Genomic DNA, 22,017 nt, shown 5'->3' with positions numbered 1-22,017 from the left:
GCTACGGTAGCAGAACCATTCTGAGTGGAATCAGGAGGGGGGGGAGTGGGGATAATTGGGGCAGCACGGAATTCAGTGTTGGTGGTGGATGGTAGAACGGATCAGAACGAGCTCTAGAGGCTAGGAGATCAGCATGGAGTTGACGAAGTTTTCCATGTGGGTTGCTGCCAGCTTCATGCCAGGGGATGCTGTGGCATTTACAGAAGCACGTGGTCATGTAGATGTGATTAACCACTCAGACATTTGGCCCCAAAATATTCCCCTTTTAGATCAGCTACCGAGATGGCGAGTTGTACCGGTGTGAACTGAGTGGGGAATCACAGTTGAATAAAACACGGGCTCCTTAAATATCTTGAAGCTGCAAGGAGGGAACTTAGAATGACGAGCAAGACAAAATCTTATTTTCTTTGTTGAGTTTAGAGAATTTCCGTAGATCCTGCCTTCCTTGAGGTGGAGGCAGACAGAAATCATATACATGTGCATGTTGTTTCTGGAAGCACAGGGCCTCATTCAGCATGGGCGGCTAGGGTGTGCCCAGGCCGGGGGTGGTGGTTCCTGGCACTGGGGGAGGTCTCCCCCCCCGCCCCGCCCCCACCCCCGTCATGCTTTTGTCACAGGGCCAAGTTTCTGTCTATGTTGTAGCTGCCACAGGAAGAAGCTGGAACATTCCTCTTGTTTTGAATTAGACCAGTGACTGGCCCCATTTACCGCCCAACACCCACCTTTGATACCCTCTTTCATCCCTCCTTTGGGTGGTCAGTGCCAGCCTGTCTCCACATTGGCCTCAGAGGCTCGTAATGAGGCTCCCATAATATCTTTTCTAAATAGTGCCAATCCGAAAGCACCACTTTCTAAACACATTTGTTCAGTCTTTTATCCATCTTTTGTGATAATGGCTCTCTTAAGTTTTTCTCGAGGCATGGTGTCATCCAGACCTGTGTGTCTTCTGCTGGACGCCATGTTAGTAACCGTGGAAGTATAGCTGTGATTGGCCTTGTGGAGCCAAAGAGGCTCAGCTCAGGGAACCGGCCGCATGTGCAAGGGGACCTAAGCAGATTGGAGGAGCAGCTGCTATTGTGGCACAGGTGGAACTGACCAGAGGATGATTTGGGTTATCCAGGATGTGGGAGTGGCTGACTGGGGTGACCCTGCCCTGGAAACCAGGGAAGGAAGGCTGCTTGCCTGGAGTGGTGTGAGTGTGTGGGCAGGATGGAGGGGGCTGAACCAGGCCGGGGCGGGAAAGACTTTGAACTCTATCCCGAGATCGGTGGGATCTGTTTGGTAAGATGCCTGATCACACACCTTTCTGTGCTTCCCAAAGCTCCGTCACATCGTGGAACCTCATAATAGGTGGAGTGGGAATTGGGGGGCATTTTCTCCTTTAAAACTTCCGTAATTCTCTGACTTCTAGTTCACACTCAGCCACATGCTTTGTGGCCATTTGATTCTTTGGTTTTAATTTAACTGTATCGGCCATAACTGGCAAATTCTGTCTTCTCACTGTTTATTATTGTTCAGAGTGCCTTATAAAGAGGGAAAAAACCAACGTATTTTAGCATACCTTTAACACAGAAAGTTATTGCATAATGAGTAACTGTAAAATCTGTGCAAACTTAATTTGAAACTCAGGACAGATTACTGTATATTGCCTGGATTTATGTTTGTAGTTGTAAGTAATGACTAATATTTCATAGATACTCATCTACCACTAGTTAATAAAAAAGAGAATTGTGGTCCCATCTTGTTTCTGGGGTAGCGGTGAAGTTGCCCCTTTGTGAGAAGGCAGCTACAGAGCATCAGCAGCTCCTCCCTTTCCCTGGGACTCACAGACTTCAGCTTTCTAAAAGTTTTATTCATGTCAGAGGGGGTTTATTATATGAAAAGAGTAGGACATTTTTCCATAAAAATAAAAATGCTGTTCATGGGGGATTCTCCTCCGCTACCCACACCCCTCCTTCCCTGAAAAAAATGAAACTTTGGTGCTTAATCAGGGTTCCAGATGTTTGTGTGTATTTATTTATTTCGATATTTATAGTGTTTGCTGTCAAGCCGTTTGCCTCCCTGGGTGCATTCCAGAAATTTTAAAAACATACATGGCAAAGCCACAAAGATCAAAGACCTATGTCTTAGGAACTCTTTGTAGCACTTTAGGCCCGCCTCTGAAATGATTTCTGTGAAAGGAACCAAGTAAGAGCTCTTGCTGTCCACCTCTTGTCTTGAGGAATGTTCCAGATGGGGACCAAGCACCTGGTGAAGAACCCATCCTGGGTGGGGTTCTTCCTCTCTGCTCAGTGAGGGGTCTTCGCCTGAAACCCTCCTGCAGAACAAGGCCTTCTGTTAGCTCGCCGGGACACCTCTGACCTCTTGTCTTCCCACATTTTATCACTGATGTTTTTGTTTCTTCCTTTAAAACATAGGCAATAATTATTTCTCCACCATCCCTGAATATTACTAAATTAACCACATAGAATTTTAAAGACAACCCATTAGAAATTAGGGGTGTCACTTTCTATATTAGTTTAAAAATAATACCATCCAAATGGAAAACGAGTTGTTGTAGTAACCATTACTGCCCCCGTGACTGATACCTCAGTACGAGGAAGCGCCCTCAGTAGTTGAGGCCGTATAGAAGAATCAGCAGAGACAGGAGCCACAGAAGCTTTCTTCTGCTACAAAAGTCTCAGACACAAAAGGCCTTCTTTGAAGTTCTTACCCGAATGTTTTAAAGATCATGCATTTGGGTTATGGCATCATCGATCCACGTTGTAAAAGCAATCCATAGATGTTTTCTTGCTTCAATTCCTTACCGCAGATGTCTTCCGGGAGAGACTTGTGGTGGAAGGAGGAAAGTGAGGAAAGGCAGGTAGTGGTGTGCAGTGACAGCCTTGAAAAGAAACCGTCTCTCGTACCTTCATACCTCCTCTGAACATACAGTGTTCTCTACAGAGCAGACCACGCGAGGTATAAACTTGATCTTAACCCTAGCCCAGCTCTGGGCTTTACCCATCCAGAAGTCTGTGGTGCTTTCCTCACTAACCTGGGAACCTTCCTAGAAGAGCAGCTCGTGAGTTGTTATTAACCAGCCCAGCTGCTGGCAGTTCAGGCCTCATGCCTCCGTGCTCTTGGGCACTCCCTGTGGCTCGTTACCTTTTCAAGTGCTTGATTCTCCCTTTCATCTTTCTCTCCAGCATATCAGCCACCCTTAGGTGAGAGAGTTGCAAGGAATTGCCTTTAAGCTTAGTGAACTTAGCCCAAAGGGCATGGAGTTCTCCATCTTCTACAGGTTGGCCTATTGGAGAGGCACCGTTTGCCTTCAGTCAGCTTGAGGCTAGATCTCTGAGGAATCCAGCCTTGTCATCAGTGACTTCAAGAATCTAACTTGGCTTAGGTTCTCTGTTCTGCCAATTCATGCTGGATATATCCTCAGCAACACTGGCTGTCAGCTCAATCCAGTTACCTAGCCTTTTTGGTTTGTTTTTAATTTGAGAACTCTCCTGAGAATAAAAGCCTTGCTGTCCCTTAAATATTTATAACATTATCAATTCATTTTTCCATTTAATGAGTTTTACATTGAATTGTGTCTGAAAAGTCACAGTTTACCCACATTTTAAAAAATCCATTGAATTTTGATTTCACTAAATGTATTTTAAAGCCCACATTGACATTTAGCTACAGGTGCCTTCATACCTAATGTTCTTTTACCCATTGGAACTGGTGGTTTTTTTAAATATAATTTTTATATTTTATATCTCTGAGATCAGTATTGGCTTCATGTTGCTTTTCAGCATTAGATCTCTGCAGTTGTACACAGTAGGTATAGGTAGTTTTTATGCCTAATGAATGAAAATCTAAATTGAATATAATTGTCAAAATATTTTCTCCTTCTAATATTGGTGTTTTGAATGCTAGCAACATCTTGATTTTTCCAATGAGAATTATGGATATTACTAGGATTTTACCTGATCCTGAAATGGTAGCGTTCAGGGAAGAAACTTTTGTGTTGAGTTTGTAAAACTGTACTTCCATGCTCCTCATTTAATTTCCTTTGGTTCTGATTGTATTCTTCCCTTTTACTTTGCCTAAGGGTCTAAATTAAATATCATACGATATGAAACCCTTTAAAATGGCGTCATGTTCAGAATGATGCTGGTGTTTTCTGCTGGATGCTAAGTCCTCACTACTAAGTTCTACCAAGGCTTGTTCAGAGGTTTTCAAACAGTTTCTGCATAAGGGAGAAAATATTAGCAATTTTGTGTCTATGTGGTCAAAAAAATACATTAGCTAGTGATTTTACTTATTGCCTTTTAAAGATATAAATGAAAACAGATGCCATGTGCTATCCGAAGTTTGGACACAATCAGACCTGTTACATGTATTCTTCTTTTAATTAATTAATTAATTAATTAAAGTTTTGGCTGCGTTGGGTCTTTGTCTCTACGCGTGGCCTTTCTTTTAGTTGTGGCAAGCAAGGGCTACTCTTCATTGCGGTGCGTGGGCTTCTCATTGCGGTGGGCTCTCTTGCTGAGGAGCACAGGCTCTAGGCGTGCAGGCTTCAGTAGTTGCGGCACTCGGGCTCAGTAGTTGTGGTGCGCGGGCTCTAGAGCGCAGGCTCAGTGGTTGTGGCGCTCGGGCTTAGTTGCTCCGTGGCACGTGGGATCTTCCCGGACCAGGGCTCGAACCCGTGTCCCCTGCATTGGCAGGCGGATTCTTAACCACTGGGCCACCAGGGAAGCCCGTGTTACATGTATTCTGAAAGAGAGGCCCCGGGGCCCTAGGGGTAACCCCTGTGTGACGTTGCCTTTGGTACTGCCACCTTCACCCCGCCCCCCACCCTCCCCCAGGCGTTTGTTTGGTGGGTCTTTTATTCCTGCCCACCGAGCTTCAAGGCTCCTTTCCATCCTTTAAGTGGTGCTCAGGATCACCCTTCCCTTAATACATGTTCCTAGAGACTCTTTTCTGGTGTACCTTGTGGTATTTTTCTTCTTTGAACTCAACGCTTGGCCCATCCTCACCTCACTTGATCTAATGATATATCTCTCTTTGCTTTTTATTCCGGGAGACACGTGCCCTGGAAATACAGAGAATGTATATACGTGCTGTCATCTTCTGTTTAGATCCAATTCAGATTTATTTTGGTGTTTCCCCCCTTTGCTTTCCGTTTTTAAGTTATATCCCTTCACAGAGGGCAAAGGCTGTTGGCACTTCTAAAAGGCTCTTAATCATGCTTCTGGGTGTCGATGACCAACCTAGGCACTGTCTACAGGGTTCTGATGGGGTTGTCCTTGCCTTGAAATTATACAGATCGGGAGGCTTTAAGTGAATCCTGGTTGTGTTGATTTAGCCACGTCATCCATTGGGGCTGGATTCCATTTATGTTGATCTTTTGCATCTTTTTCAAAAAAAATTTATTGAAGTATAGTTGACTTACATATCTTTTGCGTCTTTTTTTTTTTTCTTTTGCATCTTGAAAGGCTTTTCAAGGTCTTGGCAAGTTTATAAACGGGGTGGGGAGTGCATCAAGAATGTTTATTGATTGTGTGAAATTTTTTTTTTTTTTTTTTTTCTTTTTGCGGTATGCGGGCCTCTCACTGTTGTGGCCTCTCCCGTTGCGGAGCACAGGCTCCGGACGCGCAGGCCCAGCGGCCATGGCTCACGGGCCCAGCCGCTCCGCGGCATGTGGGATCTTCCCAGACCGGGGCACAAACCCGTATCCCCTGCATCGGCAGGCGGACTCTTAACCACTGCGCCACCAGGGAGGCCCTGTGTGAAATATTTTTGAAAAAGGTAAATTGCTACAGCATTGTAGCCATGGTTTGAAGACTAAAATGTTTACACATTCTGTTCTGTCTCCTTTTCTTCACTGTGTGGTGGGTGCATTTGTGTCTCTCTGGCACTCTTCTCTGCCACCAGCAGGCAGCCTGGCCCTTTGCTCATTTCCACCCTGGCAGATATTCTTCATCTTCACTCTGTTCTCCTTAACCTACTGAGAGACAGTTCTTCTCCGTCGGTGTGCTGGATGGGACCTGGGACCTCTTGATCCCCGTAAGTGCGCAAGCCTCTGTCTTCCTCACCAGGATGATGACAGAGCTGGCTGCCCCAACAGGCACCTCCCCCTTGGCCCTGGCACTTCGGGTGTAAGTGTACATATAGAGCTGACATTCCTAACAAGGTCAACAGGAGGAGATGGGCGAGACAGGTGGAATGGATTCTGAGAGAAGGATCAGCTTGAATCTTTTCTTCTCTTTTTATTTTAAAAAAGTTACGGTAAAATACATAGAACATAAAATGTACCATCTTATTTGTTTTTACTTACGCTCACTGGCATTAAGTACATTCTCATTGTCGTGCAACTTCCAGCACCGTCCGTCTTCAGAGTTTTTTCGTCTTCCCAAACTGAAACTCTGAACCCACAACTAACTCCCTGTGCCCACCCCCGCTGCCAACCACCATTCTCCTTTCTGTCTATGAATTTGACTATTCTAGGTACCTTATGCAAGTGGAATCTTTCAGTATTTGACCTTCTGTGTCTGGCTGACTTCACTTAGCATGTTGTCCTCCAGGTTCATCCGTGCTGTGCATGTGTCAGAATTTCCATTCTTGAGGATGAATAATACGCTACTGTGTGTATATATACCACATTTTGTTTCTCCATTCATCTATCAATTGGCACTTGGGGTTGCTTCCACCTTTTGGCGATTGTGAACAATGCTGCTGTGAACACAGGTGTACAAGCATCTCTTCAAGACCCTGCTTTCAGTTCTCTTGGGTACATCCCCAGAAGTGGAATTACTGGATCATGCGGTAATTCTGTGTTTCATGTTTTTTTTGAGGAACTGCCATACTTCTTCCATAGCAGCTGCACCAGTTTAGATTCTCACTTAGAGTGAACAGAGTTCCAAATGTTCCACATCGTCGCCAGCACTTGCTGTTGTTTGATTTGTTTTTGATGGTAGCTATTGTAACAGGTGCAAGGTGGTCGAATCCTTTATTTTCATGAGTAAATCATAGGAGGTGGCTTTGGATGCCAGTCCTCTCTGGCAGCAGGGGCTGCGTCCCCCAAACAGTTGGGCAACAGTTCCCTGAAAACAGGATGCCCGTGCGGATCCTGTGCTCTGAGCGCAGGTTTCTTTGCTGCTGGTCTCCCCTTGTTGCCTCTTTTTAATTCTACACTTGAAAATTAGTTCAAATGCAAACCGTGTTTAGATTTATTTACAGTTTTGTAACTCCTTTCCTGTTTCCCTTTTAACAGGCTTGACTTAAGGAGTCTCTTTCAAGTAGTAAATTAATTTAGGTGGCAAGCACCCCACCCGAATTTTGTTATATGCTGGCAGTTTAGATAAATGGATATTATAATCTCAGCACATTTCTGCCCAGTGCTAGTGTGCCTATTTGCAAGAGTCTACAAAAGTGATAATATTTTGTCAGTTTGGGGCCTAGAAGAAGAAGAAGAAAAATTACATATTTTTTATTTGTATTTATAGGATGCCTGTAGGGAAGCTGAAAGTGCCGTCTGGCAGTTTACATGGCTAAATACAGATGAAGAAAGATGAGAAACCCAAAGACTTTTTTTCTAGGCACAGGGGAGAAGACAGGGTCCAGATCAGTTACTGTCAGATGTGTTGGAGATACATTCTCCATTGCAACCGAATATTATTTTTTCCCTTCAACTCACCATTTTGTTGAAGAATGGAGCCTATTTTTAATGACTTTATTGATTTGAGGATTGGGTTACAGTGTACTTTATTTACTGCTGGAATATTTCGCGCCTGTCAGCACTTAATGGGAATAAATCTACTTTTTGCCCTCACTTTGATAGGCTGCAAAACTGCTTATAATTGCAGGAAAATGTGTTTTCCTATTTTTGTGTACAGACACAGTGTGACTTTCCTTTTCAAAATCATTGTATGTCATAGTGTAGCTGAGCAATAAACACATGCAGGGGTGTTATCCTTGTGTCCTATTAGAGCAACATAAAACAAAATGTGGGTTTATGCCTGAGGGATCGCAAAAACAGATTTAATATTTATAATTAAGGTCAATTTTTTAATGATTTATTCATTTATTTTTTTGTTACTGTGTTAAGACTTAGCAGTTTTGGACTCAGATTTTATATGTTTTTTGAAATTATAAATATACAGTATATCCTACATTCATTGTTATGGTTTGCATATGAATTTAATATTTTGGGTCCAATGAGATGCAGTAAAAGTGCATCTTTTTTTTGTATCGCCCAGTTTATGAGCAGAGTCAGAATACATTGTGCTGATAAGTTTTACATGAAGTTTCTAAACTTTCTTATGGAAAACAATGTCACGTGTATTTATCTTTTATCAATTATAATAAATTCAGTTGGGGGGTAAGATATATCAAAATTCAAAATTTTTCACGAGACACTTCCCCTCCTAAAAATATTTCCTAGTACATATTTTGTTATTAAATAAAGAGAAATACAATTAATTTTATTCATTCACTTTCACAATTTTATTTATTTATTTTTTTTTGCGGTATGCGGGCCTCTCACTGTTGTGGCCTCCCCCGTTGCGGAGCACAGGCTCCGGACGCGCAGGCTCAGCGGCCATGGCTCACGGGCCCAGCCGCTCCGCGGCATATGGGATCCTCCCAGACCGGGGCACGAACCCGTATCCCCTGCATCGGCAGGCGGACTCTCAACCACTTGCGCCACCAGGGAGGCCCCACAATTTTATTTTTAAGTGCATGATAAAACTAGTAACGATACAGCATTTCATAAAGCTGGACTAGGAAGCCCTTTCTAAAGAGGCAAGTAGAATCTTCAGCAGCACCTGTACTACAACACCATAAAACCCATTTTCAGCCAACTCTAAGATTTCTAATTCATACCTGAGTCCACAATGAAGGGTAGAAATCATGCACTTTAAAAACAGCAGCATTAGTGAAACTATGGAAGTGCTTATAGTGCTAGTGTGCGGGGGGAAAAAACCCCCAGCAAATAGAGACCAATGTCATTTGCCTTGATACTTCACCCTTAGGAAGAAATGAACTTTCAGGAAAGTAGTTGTTCATCTAACAAACTTGGGGGAAAGTCTCTGGGAATTATCAACTGAACATAAAATGGCCCGCTGGGCTTTCTTTTCTTTTTTTAAAATTAATTTTTATTGGAGTATAGTTGATTTACAGTGTTGTGTTAGTCCTCTGGGTTTTCTTGGGGAGTTGTGTTCTGAAGGGACGAGTAATTTAAAGGAAGCAAATTGATTAGGTAGGTGCAGGAAACCACAAATGTTTGAACAGGTTTTTGCTGGACGACAGTTGTGTGGATCAAGGGCTTTTATGGCGGCTAGTTATCTGCCCTGGGAGAAGTGACCGTAGCTTGCCTTTCCTTCAGGTGGAAGGTAGGTTCCCTGTCTCTTATTCTTTTCCCTGCTCAGAGTGAATAAATATTTTAAGTATGTGGTCAACTGTGCAGCTCTTTACTTTTCCTTTAGGAAGAAGAGAGTTGCTTAGGTATGGTATTGAGAATAGAACTCAGGAGGACTTGCATATGCCCTCCTGCCCAGGACTAGCCCAGCACATCCTGAAACATGCAAATTGAGCTGCCTGCTAAGTGGGGAAGGAAGGAATATAGTGCACAGGCATTTGATGTCTTTTTATGGGGGAACAAAAGAGTTTTGATTTTTTTCACTTGGAGTTCAGCCTGGCTATTGTGTGGTAGAGGAGGCTTAATGAATCATTGTTTAACTACGATCCTGCCAAGTATTTGACCATTAAATAGACTCCATGTGTATAGAGTTCTTCTCTGACAGACTCTTATTTGATTGTGATTAATTGGCATTGAATTGGTGTTTAATTACCTCCCGCAGAATCTGAGAACAGTTTGTGTTCTGATTAAGTTATATGATGTAAACCCTCCCCCCCCCCCCCCCCCCCCCGGCGCTGGGGAAGTCAGCTGTGTCCTTGCTGTACCTGCCTTAGTGCTGACAGGCCAACCTCTGGTTGCTTCAAAGCTCAGAGACTGTCTCAAAGTATCAAAAACCCGTACAAATTGGGATTTCAGTTTTTCTTTTAATATGCAAAAGTTTTAGGAATCAAAATTCAGCATAAGTCTGGAAAGGTTTTCTCTTTATGTTGAAATTCTTCTTATGATATTCATTGGGCTACGTTAAACATTTTATACAAATGGATCCGCTTCCTCATTTCATAATGTGTCACCATGTACGCGCACGTGGGATGTCCAGGGGGAGAGATCCACCAGCTGGGCACACTGACGATGAAGGGACAGTGGGGCCGGTCTGGTTTGGGTGTCACTGCCCTTAGAGAATAGATGACAGCAGAAGAGGTAGGAGATGATCACTGTGGGGATAGAGTTCCAAATACAGGGCGGGGGGCAGGGGGAGTTGCATTTTGGCAACAAGCCAGGTCGCAGGAATGACGAGAGATGTTCAAAGAAAAAAGCATTATATCCCAGAAACCAGCATACAGGACTGTTTCAAAAAGAAGGTCGTTAGAAGTGTTATCTGCTACAGAAAAAGTCAGGATGAGTGAGGATGGAGGGAAAGCTGGCTATTGGTTTTAGAAACTAGATGACGGGTGTAAAGAGGGCAGAAGATGGACTGGAGGGATTTGTGGGGGTTTTGAATAGGTCATGATCCCATCGTTTGGCTAAAAGATAATATGTCTCCTAAGCTCTTTATAACTGACAATAGAATACATACAAGTATAACTCTTAGAGCAATATTTCCACTTATCACTTTTATCTAATTTTTGAAAGGAGTACAGTAGTTGAAAATGATTTTTCCCCTCCTTTTTTTTCTTTTAAAAAAATCATTGAAGTATAGTTGACATACAGTGTTGTATTAGTTTTAGGTGTACTGCAAAGCGATTCAGTTATTTGTATATACATATCTGTCTATCTGTCTAGGTATCTATCTTTTTTGAGGTTCTTTTCCATTATAGGTTATCATAAGATATTGAACGTGGTTCCCTGTGCTATGCAGTACGTCTTTACTGTTTATCTGTTTTGTATTTAGTAGTGTGTATCTGTTAATCTCAAAGTCCTAGTCCTAGTTTACCCCCCTGTCCTTTCGGTAACCATAAGATTGTTTTCTGTGTCTGTGATTTGTTTCTTATTTGTATAAATTCTTTCATCCCCTCCTTTGTAATGGTGTTCTTACTTTGCAGGTTTTTTCCCCCAACAAAGGTCCACGCACATACACTTTACAACCCAACCACATTTGTGTAACATCTATTGGTGGTCCCCAGATATTGACATGATGCGCTGGAGATCAACTGAGATCAGATTTGGGTGTTGGTTGATCCCACTCCCGCTCACCTTCAGTCACTTTACATTGGGTGGGTAGTGGGAGGGACGATTGTCTTAAAGTTCAGTCACATTCTCACACCAAATGTTTTGCTGTCCTGTTACTGAGCATTACATGTCCTTGTACGTGTATTAGAGATGGGACGAGTTGATTTCGCATGTTGAATGGTAACTTCCTGATATGTGCCTTTGTGGAAGTGGGACTTCTCTGTGCTTAGATGAAAGCTTTATTAATAGGTGGTTTTGCCTGCATCTCTGTGGGAACACATTTTCCAGGTGAGACTGCTCCATGTCCCCCCTCCACCCACCCACCCAAACCCCCTCCGATCCGATCCATTCTTTGGGAGATATAAGATAGAGACTGCGCATTTTACCTTAAAAGGTGGTCAAGGTGCACTGGGCCAGGAAACAAAGACCTTGGAGACAGAGTGGTGCATTCCTGTGGCAGGAGGAGCCCCGTGATAGGTGGTGTCCTGTTCCCTCAGAATCAGGCAGTTCTCACCTGGCCCACGTCTCTCGTGGCGACACCACTTCCTGTGGTTTGTAGTTTAGGTATCCCCTGAAACCATGCAGACTGTGCACATAGGCATTTTCCAGTGGACATGCACTGTAGGTTTCATCCAACCCACAGTGTTTCAGAGCCTCTATCTTAGAGATTTTTCTGCCTGTTGCTGTCCATTCCTGACCTTATATGAGCTGTGAGCCAGACTCCTGCATGACATATGCACGAGATCCAGCGGTGAAGGAACTAGCCTGGTCTAGCTTCCCGACCCCTTTCCCCCGCCAATGCTTAGGAGATGTAAAATATCATGGCGGACGCAGCACCATGGTTTTCTGTGTCAACTTGTGGGGTGTATCCACTCCTTCAAGGTCAGTCCCTTTCCAAACTTAGCAGTGAGTGACGTGACTTGCCCTGTGTCACAGGACAGGGTAAGGCCTGGAATGAGGTGGCTCTCAAGCCCTGGACTTTGCTTCTGTCCTCATTCTTTTTCAGTCATTTGTTCACTTGTCAATCTATCTATTCATTCCATCTTCAATAACTTGTATAATTTAATTTTGAGGTGGGGTTACTTTAAATGTTTTGCTTTAATTATGGTTAGCCAAGAGCGAATTCCTGGAACTCTGCTAACTCTTCTAATACCCAAAGTGTTCAGCATCCAGTGGATGCTGTGGATGCTAATGGATTCAACATTAGCCAATCAGAAGGGGCTGGGCTGTCAAAGGCCAGGTTGACAATCACCATTCATACCAGCTTAACACCAGCCCTGCCTATGATTTTATTGCCTCATCCTTATTAGTACATTTTTAATAGAGTTTTCAGATGTGTCCAGTAAAATAGCTCTGTGTCATAGATGGGATGACGTGAATTTTCTTCGTCTCTGTAACCCTGGGTGCAAGTCCCCAACCTGGCTACTTTACAGCCGAGTGTCATTGGATTAATTTCCTCCTGCCTCTAAGCTTAAGCTGCCTCTTCTGTAAAATGGGGACAACGTCTCGCTCATAGTTTTGAGATGATGCGTACATAGTTTCTGGCACTTCCTTGGTGCTCATGTGGTATTGGTGGTGTTCTAGAAACCAAGCAGAGCGACCACAAGAAAAAAACCCCACCACATCTCTGGTGTGTAGCACAGGCAGCCTGGTGAATCTGTGCAGGCTTTGCCTGTGGGCACAGAGACCAAGACAGAACTGGTCCTGGGCTGTCGGCTGGGAGCTCTCGGACTCTCCCTGGCCTGGGTCAGATGTGTAAGATGCATGCTCACTCCACCAGGCCCCCTCCTCACAGCCATGGCTTTGACAAGAGAAGTCAGACCTCTTTCTGACTGTAGGGAATTTTCAGCAGAGGCTCCTTAACACTACACTCTTCTCCACGCCCGTTCACACACAGCTTCTCTCCTATCTTAGCTCTCCAACTCGGCAAATATTTGTCTTCCCACCCGGACAAACTCCACTCTCCGTCAGTCCATCCTCTGGCCTCCTTCTTAGTGCTCAGGCTGTGTTTCCTCCACGAGAACCCATTAGCCTGACCCTGCCCAAACCTGCAAGTCAGTGACACTGTGTGGTGTCACCCACTGCTGCCGTGGCCCCGTCTTCGCTCTGTGCCACCAGCATCTTGGATCACGGTGCCTGGCCCAGCGTCTCTGCACGCGGGCCGCCAAGCTGGGGTGTCGGCGCGGGCATTGCGCACCAGGGCCTCTGGTCTGAAGGGCCGGGTGCAGGGCCGGCAGTCTGCACGAGGCAATGTGTGAGCAAGTGAAACTTGATGAAGCACAAAGGAAAAGAAAAAAGGTTGGACTTGGTTTTATGACCCAGATTATATTTTTATTGCCCAGGAGTTGTTAATGGCCTTTGCTGGTGTGACTGTGCCGAACCAGACACTTCGTATTTCCCCATGCATTTCCCCAGGTTGGAAAACAACACCCAGCAGAAGAGAGTGCATGAAATATCAATAGATATTGAGATTTGGAAACAAACCATTTATTTATAGAAAGCTTCGTTGTATAGATTCATACAGAATATGCTCAAGCACCCTCTATATGTGAGGCATTGGTCCAGGCACTGGGGTAACAGCCGTGAAAGAAACGGGTAAAACTCCTGCCTTAATAATGTCTATATTATAATTCAATTTCTGTGACTAAAATGGAGACAAGTGGTTATTAGCTTCTGGAAGCAAAGAATGGAATTTAAAGGGGCCGTGAGAATTCCCTGTCAATCCAGTAGTTAGGGCTCTGCGATTTCATTGCCCAGGGCCCGGGTTCAATCCCTGGTGAGCCACTTAGCCAAAATAAATAAATAAAGGGGACATAATTATACATGTTGATAAAACCAGATGAAAGGTTCTTGAGACAGAACATCATCAGAAATGTTCAGGTTGTTCCTTGTTACTCAAAGTGTGGTCCTTTCACCAGCCAGCATCAACATTACCCCGGGAGTTCTTAGAAATCAGGAATCTCAGACCTCACCCAGACAGAGCTCTTGAGAAGTTACATTTTAATCCAGGTGCCTTGGAGATTTTCATACAGATTATAGTTTAGAAGCATTGTTTTCTGAGTCTTGTGGTCTTTGTGATCAAACTTCACTTGGATGCACGGGAGCCTTCAAGGTCCTGGAACATTCACCCATGTGTTTATAAATTGAACACGACTAGAGTGCTGGTGGACTCCGTAGTGATCAGAATTAATCTTCCCAGCTGTGCCCCCAATTGACATGTACCAGATGGTCACTAAGGGGGTTCCAGGTCTTACTATATATCTCCCTTCAGGATGAGCCCCTTTTGAAATAATTCATTTCATAGAGTTGTTTTAGTTTTTTGTGTAAGAGTGTGTCTGCACAGAAGGGTTCCTATTTTAAAAAAGAAGGTTGGAAAGCCAGTGCCTTTGTGGTGTTTTATTAGTAAACCCCACCTTCTGCCTTGCCCAGCACTTTGCATTTTGTTATAGATTGTGTGAGAAATGCGGTCCGTGTTTACAAAGGGTGTATAATCTAGATGTAAACTCAAGACTAATATACATGAAAAGTAGTCAAACCACTAAATAGATTATACTATGATATGTTCTGAGAATATACCCAGACCCCAGGTGGAATCTGGAAGCTCGCTGAAACAGTCCCTCACCGAACAGTGTCAGAAAATCTATGCCTTTAAACATGAGAATCACTTAGGTCTTTGCTGAGAGTGTGTGGAGTCTTCTTTATGGCTCTACCTGGATGTAGGGTCTCCTCAGTCCTCAGCTCTAAAAGGAAAAATGGAAGTTGATGGCAAGCTCTGGGCAATAGCATAATGTATCAGCTGAAAGCACAGTATTATAAAAATATTTTTTTTAAAAAGTGGTTGGGTGGAGGTTGGAGTGCAACTTCAGTAGCCTTAAGCAGCCCCAAAGGCTATTGCCATGTTTAAAAACAGTTTAACTATTAATGGTCGAAATAAAAAAGGTTAGTTTTGTTACTTAAAAGGATAATTAGTAATTTGAAAATTTAACTGTACAATTCCCCCAACTAATTTTAGAAAGCAAGTCTCTTGTTGGACATGTGGTGCTTGTTCTAGTCTAGGCTTTTGGGTTGCTAGGGGCAGAATCTACACAAGTTAGTTCCGATGAGGAGACCTTGATCGAAAGGAAATGGGCATCTCCTGGAGCTCGAACGATGCTGAGTTTCCTGTAACTGAAGCTGGGAACTGGGGTCCTCATGGGAGCTGGGGCCATTGTCACAGGGCTTGTGCCCAAAGCCACTTTGCCTCTGATCTTTGCTGGGTATGGCGAGGCTGGTCTGCTTTCCTGGCTTCTCTCCTGGCCTTGTATTGCTTGGTGGGGAGGATATCGGAATGACTAGGTGGCTAGTCAGTGAGTTGGCTTCCCCTGGGGAGAGAAAAAATTAAAATTGCACATAATACATTATAGACTTGTTTCAGACTTGTTCAGGTTGTTTTCTACTTCTGACTTGCCAAGTGTGCCACATTGAATATCTTTGATGCACTCATTAACTCCTGGGTATATGTTCCTAGAAATGGAATTTCTGGGTCAGAAGAGGTACACTCTTTAGAGTTGTTTATACGTACTACTCGTTGGTCCCCTATATCTTCCTGTGCAGTACAGATGGGGGCGATGTGGATATTCATTATATCCACATCTAAAATGTGACCTGGCCACCAGGATTTATCGTGATTGTTGGCTCTGTGATTGGATATGCAAGATGGGAGAGGTGGTGATACCACTTTACCCTAAGGTAATCATGCAGTACCCGGGGTATTGATTTTAATACTGGGCACAAGGCATTAACCGAGACTGTCCATCTGAGTCTGGACAAGAGGCAGGGGCCAAGATAGGACACCGAGCCTTATGAGGGATCACTGAGGCACCAAGGAGTAGTTGCTGGAAAGGATATGATTCACTTCATTCAAGTATTTGAAAGGCTGCCATATCAAGAGAAATTAGGTTTACTTTGTGTGGTAATAAGGGCAGAAGAAGCAGCACAGCTTGGATGTTCCAGGAAGGCAAGATTGGGTTTAATGTAAGAAAGCCCTAACAGAACAGTGTGAAAATGCATTGGGTTCCCCCATGTTCACGTGAACTGCACTTGCCTCTGCCTCCCTGGAGATACTCCAGCAGGGGCCACGTGTCATTTGAGTGAAGAGTCATGACATGTGTGTGAAGTGAATTCATCATCAGGATTTCATTTGGAGACTTTTGAGAAAAGTATAGTACTATGAGGCCATGAACTTGGCATCCCAGCTCTGGTTACAACAGTCTATTTCAGAGCCAGGTGAAATAGTCTGCAAACACCATTCGTTCTCTTAATATTTCTTAGTGCAAAGAAATAACTGTGGAGGACTTCCCTGGTGGAGCAGTGGTTAAGAATCCACCTGCCAATGCAGGAGACATGGGTTCGATCCCTGGTTTGGAAAGATTCCACATGCCGTGGAGCAACTAAGCCCATGTGCCACAACTACTGAGCCCACGTGCTGCAAGTACTGAATCCCGCGCGCCTAGAGGCTGTGCTCCTCAAAAAGAGAAGCCACTGCAAAGAGAAGCCCACGCATCACAACGAAGAGTAGCCCCCGCTCACCCCAACTAGAGAAAGCCCTCGCGCAGCCATGAAGACCCAAGGCAGCAACCCCCCTGCCAAAAAAAATAAATAAATAAAAAGAAGAAGTAGTAGTAACTATTGAACTTTTTGATCTCACATTTTCTATACCTAGCTCACTGGTGAATAAGAGTTTAGTTTTTTGATGATCTCTGACATTCTGTTCAGTTTCTGTAGTTGCTATGAGGGGAGACAGGTTTTTCTCATTGTTTTTGCTTTGCTTGTATTTTCTACTCTTTGCCAACCCTGGGTCGCTCAGACCTTAGGACTCCCACATCCAGTGAATGGTAAAGGGGTGGTTGACACATACTGTTCATCCCTGAGTAGCCAATGTATCTCTTTTAAAACTTTCTAAGACAAATTGTACTTGTTTCCAAATTCTGCCTACGTTAAAAAGTTGTATTTTTCCATTGAAGAAGTCACAAGAATTTAAACTATGTCTTTAACATATTTTGACGTGTATATTCCTTATTTGGGCATTGCTGTTTTGAGAAGGTAAAAAATAACTAAATGGGGCTTCCCTGGTGGCGCAGTGGTTGAGAATCTGCCTGCTAATGCAGGGGACACGGGTTCGAGCCCTGGTTTGGGAAGATCCCACATCCCACATGCCGCAGAGCAACTAGGCCCGTGAGCCACAACTACTGAGCCTGTGCGTCTGGAGCCAGTGCTCGGCAACAAGAGAGGTCACGACAGTGAGAGGCCCGCGCACCGCGATGAAGAGTGGCCCCCCGCTCGCCGCAACTAGAGAAAGCCCTCGCACAGAAACGAAGACCCAACACACAGCCAAAAATAAAAATAAATAAATTAAAAGAAGGCTCAACATTAAAAAAAAAAAAAACTAAATGGGCCACAATATGCATAAGAATATGTGGGGAAATTGCACATCTGATTTTAATGTTCCTAAAGCAAAATTGATTAAATGATTCCCATCTTCTTGCCCCTCGAAGCGTGATCTGGGAAATAGCAGAAAGGGGGGTCACCTGACCGCTGGGAAGAAATGCAGACTCTCTAGCTCCCCCCAACATTCCTGAATCAGCAAGTGCATTTTAACAGGTGGACATTCCTACGGTGTCTGGTAGACTTTCCCAGGTGACATGATGCTGCAGAACCTGGGGGAATAGTCATTATCTCTTGGTGGTTGAGCACCTGTGAACTCACCGGGCATTGTGACTGGGTTCTTCACTGCATGAGCCCATTTCATCCTGAGAATCACCTTCTAAAGCAAGCATTCCTAGAGGCTCTGAAAATTTGTCCCTGGTCCTCCAAACGTGTCACTAAAAGACGGTTTCTGGAGTCTGTATTTCCTAAGCCTGAGACAGGAGAATTGAGGCCCAGCCTGTAACGGCCTGGCCTGGCCAAGGGCGAAAGCCTCCAATGTCTGCAGCCCCCGGCTTGGGCGCACCCTGTGCTTCCGGTGAGCCAGGCACCCCGTGGAGGACAGCAGAGCCGGCTCATCCCGGCAGCGGAAACCCAGCGCCCAGCCTCTGCTCATTCAGTGTCCAGCTGCGGCTTGGTGTGGAGGGCCTCGGGAGAAAGTCACCTCCGACAGAGGTCAGGAAGAGCACCTAGAGGTCCCACATCTCACCTGCAGGCTGGCTTCCTGGAGCCTCAATTATGAAAGAAGTTCAGGGGCCTAGATAACATATTTCTCAAGAGTTGCTACACCAGAGTAGGCTGTGTGCATGCCTGCGTGTGTTGTTACTTCAGTGCCTTTGAATGTAATCATTAAAAAGACCAGATATTTATTACAAATTAGTTCTCACCTTCCAGTCCTGCAGCCTTCAGAGTATACTGTTTTGGTGAATTTTGAGAGGGGAAATAAAAGCAATAAGAAATGATCTTTTAGTTAACAAGTAATATTTGTTTTCCTGCTTCCATCCCTCTGGTCCTCTTGGATGCTTAAGCATGAGTCGCGTGTTCTTCACACTTGGTGGGCCTCTGAAAACAACAACTTATTACCCTGGTAGTAAACGCACAACTTGGAAATTGGAAGAATCCCAAATTGCCCAAAATGTAAGGTGCTATGCACCATCCTGGGGTTTAAAAAACTGCAGAGAGGTTGTAATTAGTTTTCTTTTTTTTTTAAGTATCACTTAGCAAAATTAATTCTGATAAATCAAAGTTAGTGTAACAATTAGGAGTAATTTATGAATTTTAAATTGTTTACCGCCTCTAGCACTTGAAGTTTTAAATAGGATGGATGTAAAAGGACGAAACATTCTAAAATCCACCAACCCTTCCTGATACTTCCACAAGACCCGCTTCTCCCCCCACCACCCCGTTAAAAAATAAGGGCCAAAAATTTCAACTGCCCGCGCACTGCCATTGGTATTTTAATATCTCTTTAGGTAACGTCTATTTTTTTCTTTACCACTGACATTGGCTTATTTCTTATGAATCTATAATATATTAAATACATATGCATTTAAAATATTGTTTTGATTTGTTCGTGAATTGTTTCTCTTAAAGGGCCTGTCTGGGGAAATGAGTAATTTCTCATATCCTGTTCTTGCAGGAAGAATTTTGAATCGTTTCTCCAAAGACATTGGGCATATGGATGACTTGCTGCCCCTGACATTTCTTGATTTCATCCAGGTAACGTGACAGTCACGTCAGAGTTCTCACAGCGCAAAGCAAAGTGCCTGTTTTTCCAGGCCTTTTCACAGGGGCTGAGATGGGCCTTTCAGCCTGACTGTGTTATCTTAATTAAGTAAAAGGCCACGTTTGTAAGAGAAAGGTGTGGTTGTGGTCGGGAGGCTGAGTTAACATGAGTGACACCTGCTGTAGGAGTGGCTACACAGTCACGGTCAAGGTTGGTTCGAAGCAGCGACATGCTTGGTAAGTGGTTCTCCCGCTGCCGTTCAGGTATCTGGTGTGGATTCCCTTTACTGTGAGCACATTTCACAACAGAGAATCACCTCTCATGGTAGCCTAGATTAACTAAATTATGGGATTACCACAAAGGACAGATATTTACTGCACCGTTTTTTTTATTGTGTATAAAGCCAGGTGTGGTTACTTACAAAGAAAAGATTAGTAATAATAAGGTGAAAGTTATACTTTAACAAGGACAATAGAGACCGGTTATGGAAGATACAAAGCCTTTAAAAGCAAGTACCTTTAAGCCAATAATTTGAGTAAGGGATCAAAGTCATCTCAGAAAATGTTTTTTTTTTTTTGTTTTTGTAGACAGCTTTTCTTTTAACACATTGATTGCTCTGTCTTAAGGTGTCTTTAAAAAAACAAACCTTCAATCCCACAGAAATACCTTCTCCACAGCCTTTGTTTTGTCTGTGGACTTGGAAATTCTAAAGAATGATGTTAGGTCATCTGAGCTCTAATCTCATTTAGTATTGTGCGTTTGGGATGTTTTTTTCTGTTGTTTAATTCTGTCTACTTTTAAGTGATTCAGGCTGAGGGGACTTTCTTTTTCATTTCCCAGTGTTTTGGACATCAAAAACATTTATCAAAAGGTGTACATTTTCTAAAATCCCAGCTGCTGCTGCTAATATTGATACTTCCTAAGTCTGAAGGCTTTTCACTTTCCCTAAGTGCCAGTGAACGTGAACCCATTTTAAGATCAGGAAGGAGAAACGCTGCAGTTAGGGTGTGCAATTATGGCTTGATGCTGATACTCCCCATCCCCCCATTTTTTATCTCAATGCTCAAGTGCTGTTTAAGTCAAAACTTAGGGTCTCTCCTGGAGCCATTTTTATAAAAGGAGCCACAAATACTTAATTTGGAAAATTAGCTGTGTCAGAAATATCAGTAATAGTCCTGAGATTATTCTAGCCGTTCCTGTTAGTCACAAAGAAATGTGCCAATGAATGTAGCCTATGGGCAGAGGCCTCCACTGTTTACCAATGTGAAGTAAACTGTGATTTAGAGGCAGAGTCTTACTGTTCTTCTTTTTAACCTGAGGGACAAGGGTCTGACTTAATCTTGGTGAAACATAAATACCAGTAGTTCCAATTAGCTGATTTCTTGAATCTAATTGCAATAGTAAATCTCAATATTATTGTCTTCCAAGAAAGGAGTTTTTGTGTAAAGGATGAGTCAGTTATCAATTATGATAAAGATCTGTTGTCACTTGTTTTGTTTGCAGGTGTCTTTAAGAAGGCTCCCATAATCCCTTCAGGAAGAAGCATTTTCTCCTTTAAAAGATAGTATTAGTTAAATATAAAAGCCCTGATCCCTGCCATTGCTGTTGATTCTTTGAGAGACATTTCCCAACATTCATTGTTTAAATGGTTGTCAGGAGGAATCAGGTGAAACTTAATAAACAGTGCAGTAACTGGTTCATCTTTGTGTGCAGAAGCCTTTCTCCAGAGGATTTGCATTCAAAAAAAAGTGGGGTTTTGACGAGGTATCCCTGGGATCATTTTGAAGTATTTGGACCTGTTGCTATATTAGCAAGCAAAGATTTTTCTTAAAGCCACAAAAATGAAGTTGACCTGCCCTCAAAGAAAGGCCAACAAAAATCAAAATGTAAATTGATTTTTTTTTTCTCTTTTTTTGAATTTGGATAGGACACTGTAAAGATGAAAAGAGCCCAGTGGTGATCTGGGACTCTTAATGGAATCATGTAAACTTAAAATAAACACTATTATGGTAAGCACATAGAATGAAAACTAATTTTCCAAATCAAATACATTATATTCAATTCATTTTCCCCAATCAACCAAATGTTTAAAACCTGTTAGTTATAACAGCAATCTTCTGGAAATTAATTAGAAGCCTATTAGCTCTGCTAGCTGAGCTGAACCGAATGAAGAGGGTTGCTCCTTACATTTCTAAGTAGGCTCCCGAATTCAAGCAAAGGAAGGTCAAAATGACAATCAGCTTGACTCACCTTATGGCTTTGCTTAAGAGGTGGATCTATTTTTTTTTTAAGGAGTTAATTTTTTTTAAGGAAATTTTATCCACTTGGACTCAATCCTCTAATTTAAAAAGTCAGGATAAAAGGTATCCTGAATATTTTCTTTGTTAACAGGAACACCCTCTCAAGTGCTTAGGAATCTGAAATGGAAGTGACTTTTAGGTCTCTTGTCTGGCCCATCAGCTTCTCTGAAGAGTTCTGTCATCCCCTTTCAGAACTGAGATAGAAAATTTCTCGTGTGCCTTAGATTTTAATGTCATTAGCAAAACGG

At 43.3% G+C, this 22,017-nt stretch overlaps 1 protein-coding gene across 5 annotated transcripts in view; it reads left to right on the top strand.

The window, feature by feature from the left end:
* Window positions 1-22,017, top strand: part of ABCC4 (ATP binding cassette subfamily C member 4) — a 216,277-nt gene that overhangs the window by 127,224 nt on the left and 67,036 nt on the right. For all 5 annotated transcript variants that reach the window (XM_060079791.1, XM_060079793.1, XM_060079790.1 and 2 more), the window contains one exon: window positions 19,383-19,462. In XM_060079791.1, the coding sequence (XP_059935774.1) occupies window positions 19,383-19,462 (80 nt within the window). The remainder of the gene's footprint in view (window positions 1-19,382; window positions 19,463-22,017) is intronic.

The sequence above is a fragment of the Mesoplodon densirostris genome, chromosome 17 (assembly GCF_025265405.1).
Source record: "Mesoplodon densirostris isolate mMesDen1 chromosome 17, mMesDen1 primary haplotype, whole genome shotgun sequence".
Taxonomy (NCBI): domain Eukaryota; kingdom Metazoa; phylum Chordata; class Mammalia; order Artiodactyla; family Ziphiidae; genus Mesoplodon; species Mesoplodon densirostris.
The sequence above is the reverse complement of the archived record's forward strand: the minus strand, read 5'-3'. Positions and strand labels throughout refer to the sequence as shown.